This window comes from Helianthus annuus, chromosome 13 (genome assembly GCF_002127325.2).
Source record: "Helianthus annuus cultivar XRQ/B chromosome 13, HanXRQr2.0-SUNRISE, whole genome shotgun sequence".
Classification (NCBI taxonomy): Eukaryota; Viridiplantae; Streptophyta; class Magnoliopsida; order Asterales; family Asteraceae; genus Helianthus; species Helianthus annuus.
Window position 1 is genome coordinate 18,609,167 of NC_035445.2, and position 13,526 is coordinate 18,622,692.

General features: G+C 40.8%; 1 protein-coding gene across 1 annotated transcript; it reads right to left on the reverse strand.

Annotated features, from left to right (window-relative positions):
• Nucleotides 1-1,658: 1,658 nt before the first annotated feature.
• On the reverse strand, nt 1,659-4,886 carry LOC110900598. Its single transcript, XM_022147483.1, has one exon. It carries the CDS (start codon nt 4,884-4,886, stop codon nt 1,659-1,661), a length of 3,228 nt encoding a protein of 1,075 aa, XP_022003175.1.
• Between the last annotated feature and the right edge of the window lie 8,640 nt (nt 4,887-13,526).

Below are 13,526 nucleotides of genomic sequence, written 5' to 3' on the forward strand. Positions count from 1 at the left end.
ATAACAAGGATAAGGTTTAACCTCAACCTCCGGGGGACCTACATTAGGTTTATTTAATTAAATCCTAATATTTACCGGGTTACTTTTACCCCTAACGGTACTTTACCCGTCTTTTAGTATTAACGGGTTTGATTACCAAACCCGTTTTCGGGGTGTTACAATGGGACCATTTTTATATATATTAAATCGGAATAAGGGCTGCCGAACCCTCTTGGGTTTTTATTTCTTGATTGGGCTTCCTCAAATCATGCATTAATAGGTCGCCAATCAGTAGAAAGAGTAGGGTTTGTTATTTGGTGATTATTCCAAAACAAAGCAGATTCACGTGCCCATAACTAGAGATATACGAAATCCTTGAATGGTGGGCTCAAGTGGTGTGGGCCGGACTCAAGTGGTGTCGACAGAAATTATGAGTCCAAGTCTAATTTCCCAAGCTAGTTAATTAAAAGAGAGGTGTGCAAGGTGAATGTGTCACGTTAAATAAAAACCTTCACTAACATCCAACTACACCAATTAATTAAAATCAAACAATTTATTCAAACGGTCCATTCCTTTAGTTCATACACGTCAAGCATACATAATACGTTTAACGGTTTCACATATAGTTAACATACACACATAACATTTAGCGAAGCACGAATGTAACCCACTAAGTCCTGTATGATCGTGATATAAAAGTAATTAAATGTAAAGACACACGCCAAAGGCTGTGGAGTTTAAGTAGTGCTAACCTCAAATATTCAAGTTGTTACAACAAACACCCCCTCTCCATTGAAGATCTTCTTGATTCGGATCACCCTTTTCGTTCTACCTTCTAATCGGTTAGTGTTCTTATTATTGGTTATATGATTGGATGATGTTGTGATTGATGTGATTCTATATGATAGCTTAAGGATGCTTCGTGATCGATTGTAATGAAATTTAGTGTTTGTTATTCGGCTCATATGTGTAGTATGATTAGATCATGATAGGAATTATTAATCGAATGATGTTAACCGAATGCTTGCTAATCGGCTGTAATGTGTTCATGTGCGGATGATTTGTAGTATTGTTATGGTAGTATGCATGCTACTGATCAAGAACATGAACCATGTTAATATGCTTAAGTGTTACGATTAGATAAATTGTTAGGGTTCATATGAATTTAATGAAAATTACTTGATTTGATCGAATATTGCATGATTGGAAACTGTTAAATTGAATCTTGCAAGTTAAATGGAAACTGTTAGGATAATTGTAACCGATTGCATGATTTAAGGAAACATATAGCTAATCGCACAAGAGCTCAGTCGCACAAGTCAGTTGCACAAGCTCCAAATCGCACAAGCTAGAATATGCTAGGGTACAACTATTAATACACTATGTACAGCTTGGAATTGCATGATCGCACAAGACGTGTAGATCGCACAAGGCAGTGCCGATCGCACAAGTCTTGGGCCACACACAATGTTTTTTTTTGGGTAAAGGGTTACCCCGGTAAATTTTATAAATCACCAACAAACAAAACAGGGTGTGACCAAAGATAGCCACACACTACTAGACTTGGCATACCAAGACTAGGAAAACAAGAGTACAACTAGAGCAAACACACTACCAACTAACAAGAAAACAGCTAAAACAAACAACCACGGCCTAACACAAGACCTCTAACAAAAGAATTAGCCCATGTCGCCCTTCATATTGTTCCAAGGAATCTGCCATCGGTCCAATATCTTCTTGTGTCTTGGAATGCTCGAAACTTGCAATCCCATTAAACGAAGTCTGACCGTACTAATAATCACCTGAGCCACATCTTGACTACTTCGACATGCTTGAGTAAACAGCCGACTATTTCTTTCTTGCCATATGAAGTAAGTGGATGCCGCAATTATCAGCTTCGTTGCAATGCCTTCAAGGGACTTTGTAGTAGAGTGCTGTTCTATCCATGTTAGCACAGAGCTCCACGTATCCGTAACAGTATCCAAGTCAACCATCTTCTTAACTTCATGCCATACCTTCGAAGCAAAAACGCATTTAAAGAATAAGTGATCCCTCGAATTTCTATTGTTCCTGCAAAGCGGACAACACATTAAGTTCAAGTTGGTTGCACTACCAGCTTCCCATATGCTTAGCCGATCCTGCGTTTTCAGTTTATCTTTAATCACAAGCCACAAGTGAAAAGAGTGCCTAGGGATGCACTGTCCGAACCAAACCATTGGAGCCCAAAACACTCTATTTTCACGATTTCTTATGTTGTTCCATGCTTTCCAGGTACTAAAATGGCCATCTTTACCATCAGCATCCTTCCACATGAGCCTATCTTCCATATTATTGTTCAATTGCGGCACACTCAAGTTTATAAGGACCGGGTATAAATCATACCAGGCCTGGGGCCACCTCCATTGACCATTCTCATCCACCAGCTCATCTACTGTTGATTGGAGAGTAAAACCCGCACCCGCAATAGATCTAGGAGTAATAAAGGACCGAAGGGGACTGTAAGTACACCAATTATCACTCCATGCATTCGTGTGAGACCCACTTTTAACTGACTTCCAAAAGTAAGGACGAATAAGAGTTCTGATAGCAAGAATTTTCCTCCAACCCCAGCTCATATTGCCTCGACTTTGAATATCCCATAAACTCCTACCCTTTAACTTATGAGAATAAATCCATTGCACCCATAACGATTGACGATTATTGATGATACTCCAAACATGTGCTGTCATAAGAGCTTTATTCACATCCGATATACTTCTTATACCTAGACCTCCCTCATCTTTAGGCAAACACACGGTTTTCCAAGCAACCTTAGACCGAGGAGTACCTTGATTACCAGCATTCCACAAGAATCTACGCATCCTCCGCTCAATCTCCTTGATGACACGGGCTGGGAGAATGAAGACTGACGCCCAGTAAGTGTACATGGCTGATAAAACCGAGTTAATGAGTTGAATTCTCCCTGCAAAAGATAGAGCTTTAGACATCCAATTATCTATTCTCCGGTCCATCCTTTCAACATGAGTCTTGCACTCCTTGTACGCTAGTTTTGTGGATATAAGTGGAACCCCAAGGTACCGAACAGGCAAAGTACCCTCTTGAAACGGCATTAGCTCCAAAATCTCATCCTTGGTATTCCGAGGGACATTACAAAAGAACACGGTACTTTTTGACGGACTAGGAACTAGGCCCGACATACTAGTGAACTTCGCCAAGGCATTTTTCAGACAATTCACTGAATTAGCATCACCCCTAACAAAAACAAATAGATCATCCGCAAAAGAAACATTTATGATCTTCTGTTTAGAGCAATGAGCATGGAATTTGAACATAGGATTCAAGAGAGCAGCATGTTGAAATAGTAACGATAGGACCTCCATAATTAAAGTGAACAAGTACGATGACATAGGATCACCCTGCCTCAAACCCCGCTTCCCGTTAAAAAAGCCATGCAAGTTACCATTAATGCTGATCGAATAAGAAGCTGTACTTACACATGTCATTATCCATGTAATCATTTTCTGATGGAACCCGAACCTGGATAGAATAGACTTTAGAAACGCCCAACTGACCGTATCATAAGCCTTTTGAATATCAATCTTGAACGCGCATCTCGGGGGACCTCTGTTAACATGGTAGTTGTGCATAAGTTCCTGTGTGAGGAGAATATTATCCGAAATCTTCCTACCAGGAACAAAAGCCGATTGATTAATACTAACCAAATACTCTAGGCTACCCTTCATTCTGTCCGTTATAATCTTACTAATGCACTTGTACAAAACATTGCAGCAAGAGATCGGCCGATAGTCAAGGACGGAGTGAGGAGTATCTTTTTTAGGAACCAAAGCCAAAATAGTATGGTTAATTTGTTTCAAAATTTTACCGTTGTCAAAGAAATCCAAGATAGCGTTGGTCACCTCATCTCCCACAATATCCCATGCATTCTTAAAAAACGCTGAGGTGTACCCATCCGGCCCTGGGGCTTTATTTTCCCCGATGCTGAACATAGCTTGTTTTACCTCTTCTCGGGTCACATTCCTGACCATATGATTAGCCGTTTCAGTAGAAAGGCTATTAACAAATAAGTCATCATCATCTAGGCCAGTAACAGGATCCTCCGTACCCAAAAAATTGGAATAATGAGCCAGCAACGCAGCCGGAACACCCGTGCCATCAAACTGATTTCCATGCACATCCTTCACACTGCTGATTTTAGCTCTAGCATTCCTATATTTAACACTATTATGAAAATAAGTAGTGTTCGAATCACCCGCACAAAGCCATTCCATCTTAGATTTTTGTTTGAGGAAGCACTCCTCATCGTAAGCAGCAGCCGTGACCTCTTGTAGACACTTCGACTCAGCTTCACGAATGAGAATGTCATGAGGGTTAGTATCTATCATCTTCTGAATACTATCCAGCTCCTTTCTTAACAAAATAACCCTCTCGTGTAAGTTCCCTTGACAGAACAAAATTTTCCGAAGATGAGGCTTAAGATTCTTCAGTTTAACAACAACAGAAAACATGTTCACACCGTCTACCCCCTTCTCCCATTCTTTAGCGACACATTGTCTGAATTCAGGTTTGGCCACAATAAAGTTAGGGAACTTAAAAGGTTTTGGCATGCCCTTACCCTTCTCCGGCAACTTCAGAATACATGGTGTATGGTCCGAGACCCGGTATGGCTGGAATAAAGCATAAGCATCCGGACAAAGCTCCAAGAATTTCACATTCCCCATGACTCGATCAATTTTTTTTAGGATCCCCACACCATTTTTAGGCTTTTGGTTCCATGTATAGTGTAATCCATGACTCGGGATATCCACTAGCTCAATGGTTTGGATACACTCATAAAACTCCCTTATGCTAATGGACTGAGTGGACGGGCCGTAGATAAAATCTTCCATGTTCAATGCTGAATTAAAGTCACCCAAAACAATCCAAGGCTTATCATGCATGAAACTATTGTGCCTACAAAGGTCTTCCCAAAGAGGTCTACGATCTTGGTATTTATTGTGAGCATACACAAACGAGCAAAAAAAAAACCCAGTCGCACAAGATGACCCGGACCGCACAAAGGTCTTCCCAAAGAGGCCTACGATCTTCCCAAAGGTCTTCCCAAAGAGGCCACACACAATGTTTGGACTTCATTATGTTGATTGGGCCTTAGAGCCCAAAACCCAGTCGCACAAGATGACCCGGACCGCACAAGTCCATTCGGATCGCACAAGACCAATGTTTGCTGTTTAATTGGGCCGTATGGATATTGGGTTGCATGCTTTGGGCCGGGTATGGTTCCAATCGCACAACCCGTTGTGAGTCGCACAACAGGTTGGGCCGATTGTTATTGGACTTCACTCTTTGGATCGCACAAGATGGTTGGGCCTGCACAACCATAACAGCCCACTCATCTATGTCGCACAAGTAAATATTATGTGGACTTGACTGTTTTAGATGATTTACGTGTTTGCCATGACCATTACGTGTTGCAATCTGTTAGCTTATGTGTAAACCATATGTGTACTACTTGAACCTAGACCTGACTTGTATGGTAACCATGTTTTTTTTTTTTTTGGGTAAAGGGTTACCCCGGTTAAATTTCATTCATCAACCAATAAAAACAAGTGAGGAATAGAGTACACCTCAATTCTCTAGAATGACATGCCATTGCTAGAGTACACACAAAACAAAACACAAAGAAATAAAAACATATCACGCAACTGCACAACCACGTCACAGTATGACAAAACCCGAACCCACACGGCCCTAATCAATCATTCTCCCAAAATCAGCCACATTCGTCTTGATCCATCACTAATTCACGAGGAAGCCGCCAATCGTTCAACACTTGGGAAATGTTACTCGTTCTTTTAAACTTCATTGTGTGCAATTTCATTCTGATCGTCATTAGAATTACCTCTATCAGCTGATTTGCACTCCTTTTCTTCGACGAGAACAGTCTGTTATTCCGCTCTTGCCAAATCAAATACGCCGACGCCGCCACCACTAACTTCCCAATAATGTGAATGGCCCGTTTAGACTCCGCATACTGCATAAGATAATCCATAATTTCCTCCCATTTTTCCCCTATTGTTTGCATGCCCGCCTTCTTCCGAACTCCATACCATATTTGAGATGCATATTCGCACTCAAAAAATAGATGATCGTGCGAGTCCGGCCCCGATACACATAACGAACAACACATCAGGTTATAGTTAGCATTACCCGAAGATCGCCATTTGCGCATAATATCTTGAGTTTTCAGCTTCTTGCAAACTATCAGCCACATGAGAAAAGCGTGTCTAGGGATTGCTTGTGGAAACCACACTACACTCTCCCAATTAACCTTATCTTGACTCTGCCGAATATCGTTCCACACTCCATAAGTGATGTATTCCATGTCTTTACCATCTCTAGTTCTCCAAATGACCCTATCTTGTACATGAGGCACTAACGTAACATTAGAAAGCTGGTGCAAAACGGGAAATCTATTCACCCATGAGATCGGCCAAACCCACTCGCCATTATGATACAAATTCACGACCCTTTCCCCCATATTATAACCTGCATTTGCTATCATTCTAGGAGTAATAAAAAGATTCAAAGGACATACGGTATCCCATGTATCGAACCCTCGAGTATTACCTCCATTATCCAGCTTAATCCAAATATGGCTGCGAATAATTGATCTCATTTGAAGCATCTTTCGCCAACCCCAAGTAATGTTATTCCGAACCGGCAAATCCCAAAAGCTTCTATCCCGAATACGATACGAGTGCACCCATTTAACCCATAATGATTCCCTGTGCGTCAAAAGACTCCAAATATGAGCAACCATTAGCGTGTTATTCATATCTGAGATTTTCCGTATACCCAAACCACCTTCTCCCTTCGGCAAACACACCCGACTCCACTTAACCTTCGCCTTACCCTTTATGTTATTACCTTGGGCCCAAAGAAATCGTTGCATTTTGTCTTCAAGTTCGTGAATAATTCTTTTTGGTAAAATAAAGACAGAGGACCAGTAAACATGCATAGACGATAATACTGATCTAACGAGCTGGAGCCGCCCCACGAAAGACAAACTTTTTGCTTTCCCCGTAATACGAGACTCCAAATTATTTTTTGGGTAAAGGGTTACCCCGGTGATTCTATATATTCACAAACAATAAAACCAAGTAGTGTAGAGAGTCCACACTAGTTCAATCATGGGACATGCCCCATGAAAGCAAAAACAATGGAAAACAGCCAAAACGCCAAAAACCAAACAAATATAGAACCACTAGACTAATATCTAGAATAAAGCTATATAAACAAGCAACTAATCAGCCACCATCATCGTCCACGTTTCCCTTATGAATTTCCCAATCCTCCAACAATCTTCGCACTCTGGCAGTAGTCTTGAGCTTGGCTCCCATCAGCTTGTATCTAACCGTTGATAATATAATTTCACCGATTTTCTCCGGAGGCCTCAACTGATTTTTGAAAAGTCTAGCATTTCTTTCTTGCCAAACGAAATATAAGGCAGCAGCCACCATAATTTTCGCAACAAAAAACCCAGCCGCTTTAGACCGAGCTCGAGCCAGCAACCAATCAACAATATCAGCCCATATCGGTCTGACCGTATTCATACCCGCCTTGTTTCGAATAAGCAGCCACACTTGAGACGAGAACTCGCATTCAAAGAATAAATGTGCATGAGAGTCAAAATTTTTGTAGCATAACAGGCAGCACATCATATTCATATTCTTCCTCCGCGACAACTCCCAATTTAAGATTTTATCTTGTGTCAAGAGTTTACCTTTCATTACCAACCACATCATAAATGCATGCCTGGGAATACATTGCGAGAACCAAACAATGTTGCACCAATTAACTTCTGGATCTTTGTGCCGAATTGAATGCCAAACACCCGAAGAAGAAAACTCAGATTTATCAGTGCCATCCCTCCATAGCAATCTATCAGGTTTTGACGGATCCAAATGAAGCTGATCCAATTGGATAAGAACCGGAAATAAATCTCTCCATGCCATAGGCCAAGACCAAGAACCATTCGAATAAATGTTAGCCACATTATCGTCCATCATGAAATCAGCATCCGAAATGTTTCTCGGCGAAATAAAGTTACCGAGCGGACCTATATCACACCAATAGTCGAACCAAGCAGAAGTTTTAATACCATTTCCCACCTCCGACCATATATGATTTCTGATGAGCGGCCTTAGCTGAGCCAATTTTCTCCAAGACCAACAGCAATTTGAAGGGGTTTTACACATCCAGAAACTCTTGCCTTTAAGACGGTAGCTATACACCCATTCAACCCATAGAGACTCCCGTTTCGAAACAATGCTCCAAATGTGATTAGACATAAGAGCCTTGTTCATATCCCCAATGCGTCTAATGCCCAAACCTCCTTCATATTTTGGCGTGCAAACCGCCTTCCAAGAAACCTTAGCTTTGCCTTTAGAGTACGAGCTCTCTTGGGACCATAAGAAGTTACGCATACAAGCTTCAAGCTCATTAATGATCCTAGCCGGTAACATAAACACAGAAGACCAATAGATGTGCATGGAAGATAGAACCGAAACAATAAGCTGAAGCCGACCCGCAAAAGAGAGTAACTTGTTCCTCCAATGTGTTATACGTTTCTCTAATCTTTCCACAAGCACTCGACAATCATTATAACCAAGCCTAGAAGAGATCAGGGGGACCCCTAAATATCTGACCGGCAGTTTTCCTTCCACAAAAGGCATGAGCTCCAGAATAGATTCTTTTACATGGTTGGTAACATTACAAAAGAAAATGGTGCTTTTTTGATTACTAGGCACTAGCCCCGACATCTTAGTGAACTTCGCGAGGGATGTCATAATACACCGAGCCGAGTTGACTTCACCTCTAGCAAACAGAAACAAATCATCGGCAAAACAAAGATTGATAATCTGCTGTTTTTCGCATTTATTATGAAATCTAAAAGAAGAATCGATACGAACAGCATGATGCAGAATGGAAGTTAGAACCTCCATAACCAAAGTGAAGAGGTAAGGAGAAATTGGGTCCCCTTGCCGTAGCCCTCGTTTGCCCTTAAAGAAGCCATGAACTGTCCCATTGACACATATAGAAAAAGAGGCCGTCGAGACACACACCATTATCCAATCAACCATCTTCCGATGAAACCCAAAACCAAGCAAAGCATTTTTTAGAAAACCCCAGTCAACCGTGTCATAAGCTTTCTGGATGTCAACCTTAAAAGCACATCTTGGAGGGCCCGAATGTCTATGGTAATTATGCATTAATTCTTGAGTCAGCATAATATTATCCGATATTCTTCGTCCTGGCACAAATGCTGATTGATTAATGCTAACGATGTCATTTAGAGCAACTTTTATTCTGTCCGCCACAATTTTACTGATACATTTGTATAACACATTACAGCACGCAATTGGACGGTAGTCAGTAACAGCTGACGGAGTAGGAATTTTCGGAGTGAGCACAATATTCGTGTGATTCAATTCCCGAAGAAGGTTTCCTGTTTCAAAAAAATCAACAATAGCACAAGTAATATCATTACCAACAATAGGCCAGGCACTTTTAAAAAATGCTGCTGTATACCCATCAGGACCAGGCGCTTTATCGATACCAATAGAAAATATGGCCTTTTTCACCTCTTCCGCCGTAACTTGTCGAATCATATGAATAGCAACCTGAGGATCAAGGACTTTGGAGAATAAATCCGGAGCCGGAGTAAGAGAAATATCGCCTTGAGATCCAAAAAATTTCTCGTAGTGCTGAACAAATGGTTGAAAAACGTTCTCTCCTTCAAACAGATTGCCAGCCGCATCTTTGATCCCCTCAATCCGACTAACATGATTTCTAACCTTCAGCGATGAATGAAAAAATGCCGAGTTCATATCCCCCGCACTCAACGAATCAACTTTTGACTTTTGTTTCAGAAATCGTTCCTCATCTAACGAAGCCTCTTGAAGCTGACTACTGACCATTTTCTATTTTTTCCACTTTTGGGTGCAATATGTATTCTATATCAAACATCACCATCACATCAAGCATTTTATGCACACTCTATCCTTACTCTATGTGATACATTTTAATCATGTTAGACATGTTATGCTATTGTAAACACTCATGACTATGTGTTCATTAACTTTGCAAGCCTCCCCTAACAATGGTAGCGCTATAGGTTGAGACTCCAAATTATCCACAAGCTTCTTACAATCAGAATAATTCAATCTGGATGAGATGAGGGGAACACCAAGATACCTGACCGGAAGGGTACCTTCATCAAACTGCATGATATTTCGGATTTGATCCTTAACATGGTTCGGAACACCTCCAAAAAATACAGTGCTCTTTGTCATGCTAGGGACCAATCCCGACATATCCTTGAACAAATTCAGCGACTCTAGAATAACTGCTGCAGAAGGAGGATCACCGCGAGCAAATAAGAATAAGTCATCTGCAAAACATAAGTTTATGATCCTTTGCTCCTCACATTTATGGTGAAATTTAAAGTCGGCTGTAGCATCAACTCGTTTTTGGAGGAGCAACGTGAGGACCTCCATTACCAGGCATGGTAACCATGTTAGGACGTGGTTGACCTTTTATAGCTCAAGTGACCTTTTCGTGTATCTGCCGAGCAAACCGAGGTGAGTTCACACTTTCTACAAGGCATGGGATTCCCGGTGGTTAGGGAATGGGTAAAGAGACCTCCATTACCAGGCAACGTGAGGACCTCCATTACCAGGTATGGTAACCATGTTAGGACGTGGTTGACCTTTTATAGCTCAAGTGACCTTTTCGTGTATCTGTCGAGCAAACCGAGGTGAGTTCACACTTTCTACAAGGCATGGGATTCCCGGTGGTTAGGGAATGGGTAAAGAGATTAAATAGAACCTGCATATTCTCCTTGGGTAGAATATGTACCTCCGCTCCTCCATAGGAAGGACGACAACATCGAACCTGCGTAATCTCCTTGGGTAGATTACGTACCTCCGCTCCTCCATAGGAAGGACGACAACATTAACTTACTAGACAAAACTCTATCATGAAGTCCCTCATTTTTATATCGACTTAATCGTCGGGCCAATGGCGAGCGGGTCATTAGTTAATAGCGCTATTAGGGTTGACAAGCCTCACACCGTGCCGGTCGGATGGGCGTGTACTAATGGATCTGGGCACTTAGTCAATGATGATAGACATTAACGTAGGGCACAACTTATTGTTTGTCAGTTGTCGATATGGTAACAGACTAGTGGTTTACATGGGGAAGCCCCCACTAATTTTGGATATGGTTTGGGAAACAAGGATACTGGCTAACTCGTGGTTTACGAAACAACTTATGGTTTTCGAAACAAACACTAAAACAAAACAACCAACTATGAACTCGCTAAACTTTGTTGTTGACTTGTTGTTACATGCCTTGCAGGTCGTTAGGTGCTTACGGAGCTTGCATGAGGAGGCGTGGTCGTTGTGGGGCATGGACAGTTGTGTGCCATGTTAAACTATTGAACCATTTAAACTTATGCTTTGGTTTTAAACATTATGCTTCCGCTAACAACTTAAACTATATTTTGACTTGTGACACCTATATCACCACGACCATCAAACAAATACCAAATCAATGAAATATTGTATTTCATACTTGGGATTTTGTGTAAATATGTGTATCGTTTGCACATATTAAATCTTGTTCGATTTCGGGCTTTAAATCGCTTTCTGGAAGGTTATACACGATCTGATTCGTAAATATAACCAGCTTAATGCAACAAACACTCCGGAATAGTGACATAGGCTTAACATACCTTAAATATCCTTTACATAGCTTAGAAATAGGCTTTGAAGGGTTCGGTATGCTAAAATAAAATAAACTTTATTGATCAATAAAGACTAAAAGCGTCAAAAGTGCATAAGTTTGCATTTTTGCGCATATCTTACGTCCTGAATATATCCGGACATCCAAAAATTTATGTAATCATTAAAATATTTTATTTTAGTGATTGGCATGATAAAATTCCATTCGTCGCTTAAATTGGATCGTTTTTTTTTTTTTGTGTTCGTTACGACTTCCGTCGTAATTAACTGAATAACGCAACCGTACGGCCAAATGAACCGACATCCGTGATGTCTTTGAGCATATTTTAAGTTCCCTATACTTTAATATCATTTTAGAGCCTTGAAATGAGGTTAAAGGGGTTTAAAAGTGCCAAAAAATCAAGTTTTACAAGTGTAGGGACCATTTTTGAAATTTCTGGCAGATTCAATGAACCTAGTCCATTTTGAAGTGTTAATGGTTTTCACCCATGGTTTTGCAAAACCATGGGATGGTATTCAATGAACATAGTCCACATTAGGGGCTCCCATGGTTTTTGAAAACCATGTGCCCACATGTAAGGTCTTGATCAAATCACGTTTTTCGACGAACGATCTTAACGGTTCAAGGAAATCTATAAATACCCCTCACCCATTTCATTCTTCCTCACATTTGAATCTGATTCTACACTCTCTAAGTGGAAGTATATGCTTCCTACCTGAGAGTGAATCGGGTTCGAATCTTGCGGGGACCTTCTGTAAGTATTCTTTCGCGTTTTTCGTTCGTTTTAGCATTAAAGTCAAACTGCGTTTGACTTTCTGCATTAACCAGTTTATGGTCAATGCGAAGTTCGTTTGAACTTCATAACGTGAGCGTAATCACGATGGTCATAGTCCCCAGTGACTATACCTACTGATTACCACGTTATCTAGGCTCAGTGACGAGTCGCAATTTCGGCCAAAATGCGTTTTCTCGCGTATTTTGTAACCAAACTACTCTAGGGTATTAAAACCGTTTGTTTTAATACCAAACTTGTTTTCTAACTCTACGAAACATGTTCTAGCATGTTTAGCTCGTCGCTTTTAGATTTGTGCTTGTTTAGGGTCGTAAAGGTAAGCGATCTAATCAATCGCTTATACTTACGAACCCGACCCAATTGGTCGATCTTTAGGATCCGACCAAACACTTTAGGTGACCATAGTTGTATAGGGAATAACCTTCCGAGGTTATACCTTATGGTCACATCGTTTAAGTAGTTGTATGATAAGTAGTTCTTATGCCTTAGGTAAATTACCAAAATACCCTTTTTGCGCCAAAATTCATTTTAAGCCTATGTAACGTAATTTTTGACATCTAAACTGATTTAGCAACAATATTAGACATGTTAAGGCATATAATACTTGTCATAGGACTAGTTAGGCTTTCCGAACGCGTTTTACGCAAACGACGCGTTAAAGTAGCATAAGCTACCTAAACGGGTCGTAATGGGTCGTAAGCACTTAGGATAGGTTTCGTTTTAGTACGTAAGCTTTGTTAAACCATATTACATAAGTTCCCATACTTATTTGGTTTACGAACCCTCGTACTACCCGATCCTCCGATAGGTCCGGTTATTAATGTAGATACCTATATAGGTGCCGTTTGATTCCGTGATCTTCTAGCTTTGCTTGGTGGTTATCCTAGGACTTCTAAGCACTCTCAAGTGAGTACATAGTCCCCTCTT

Bases quoted from the DNA above. Each gene is read 5' to 3' on its own strand.
- LOC110900598 (XM_022147483.1), bottom strand. From the start codon at position 4,886: ATGGAAGATTTTATCTACGGCCCGTCCACTCAGTCCATTAGCATAAGG.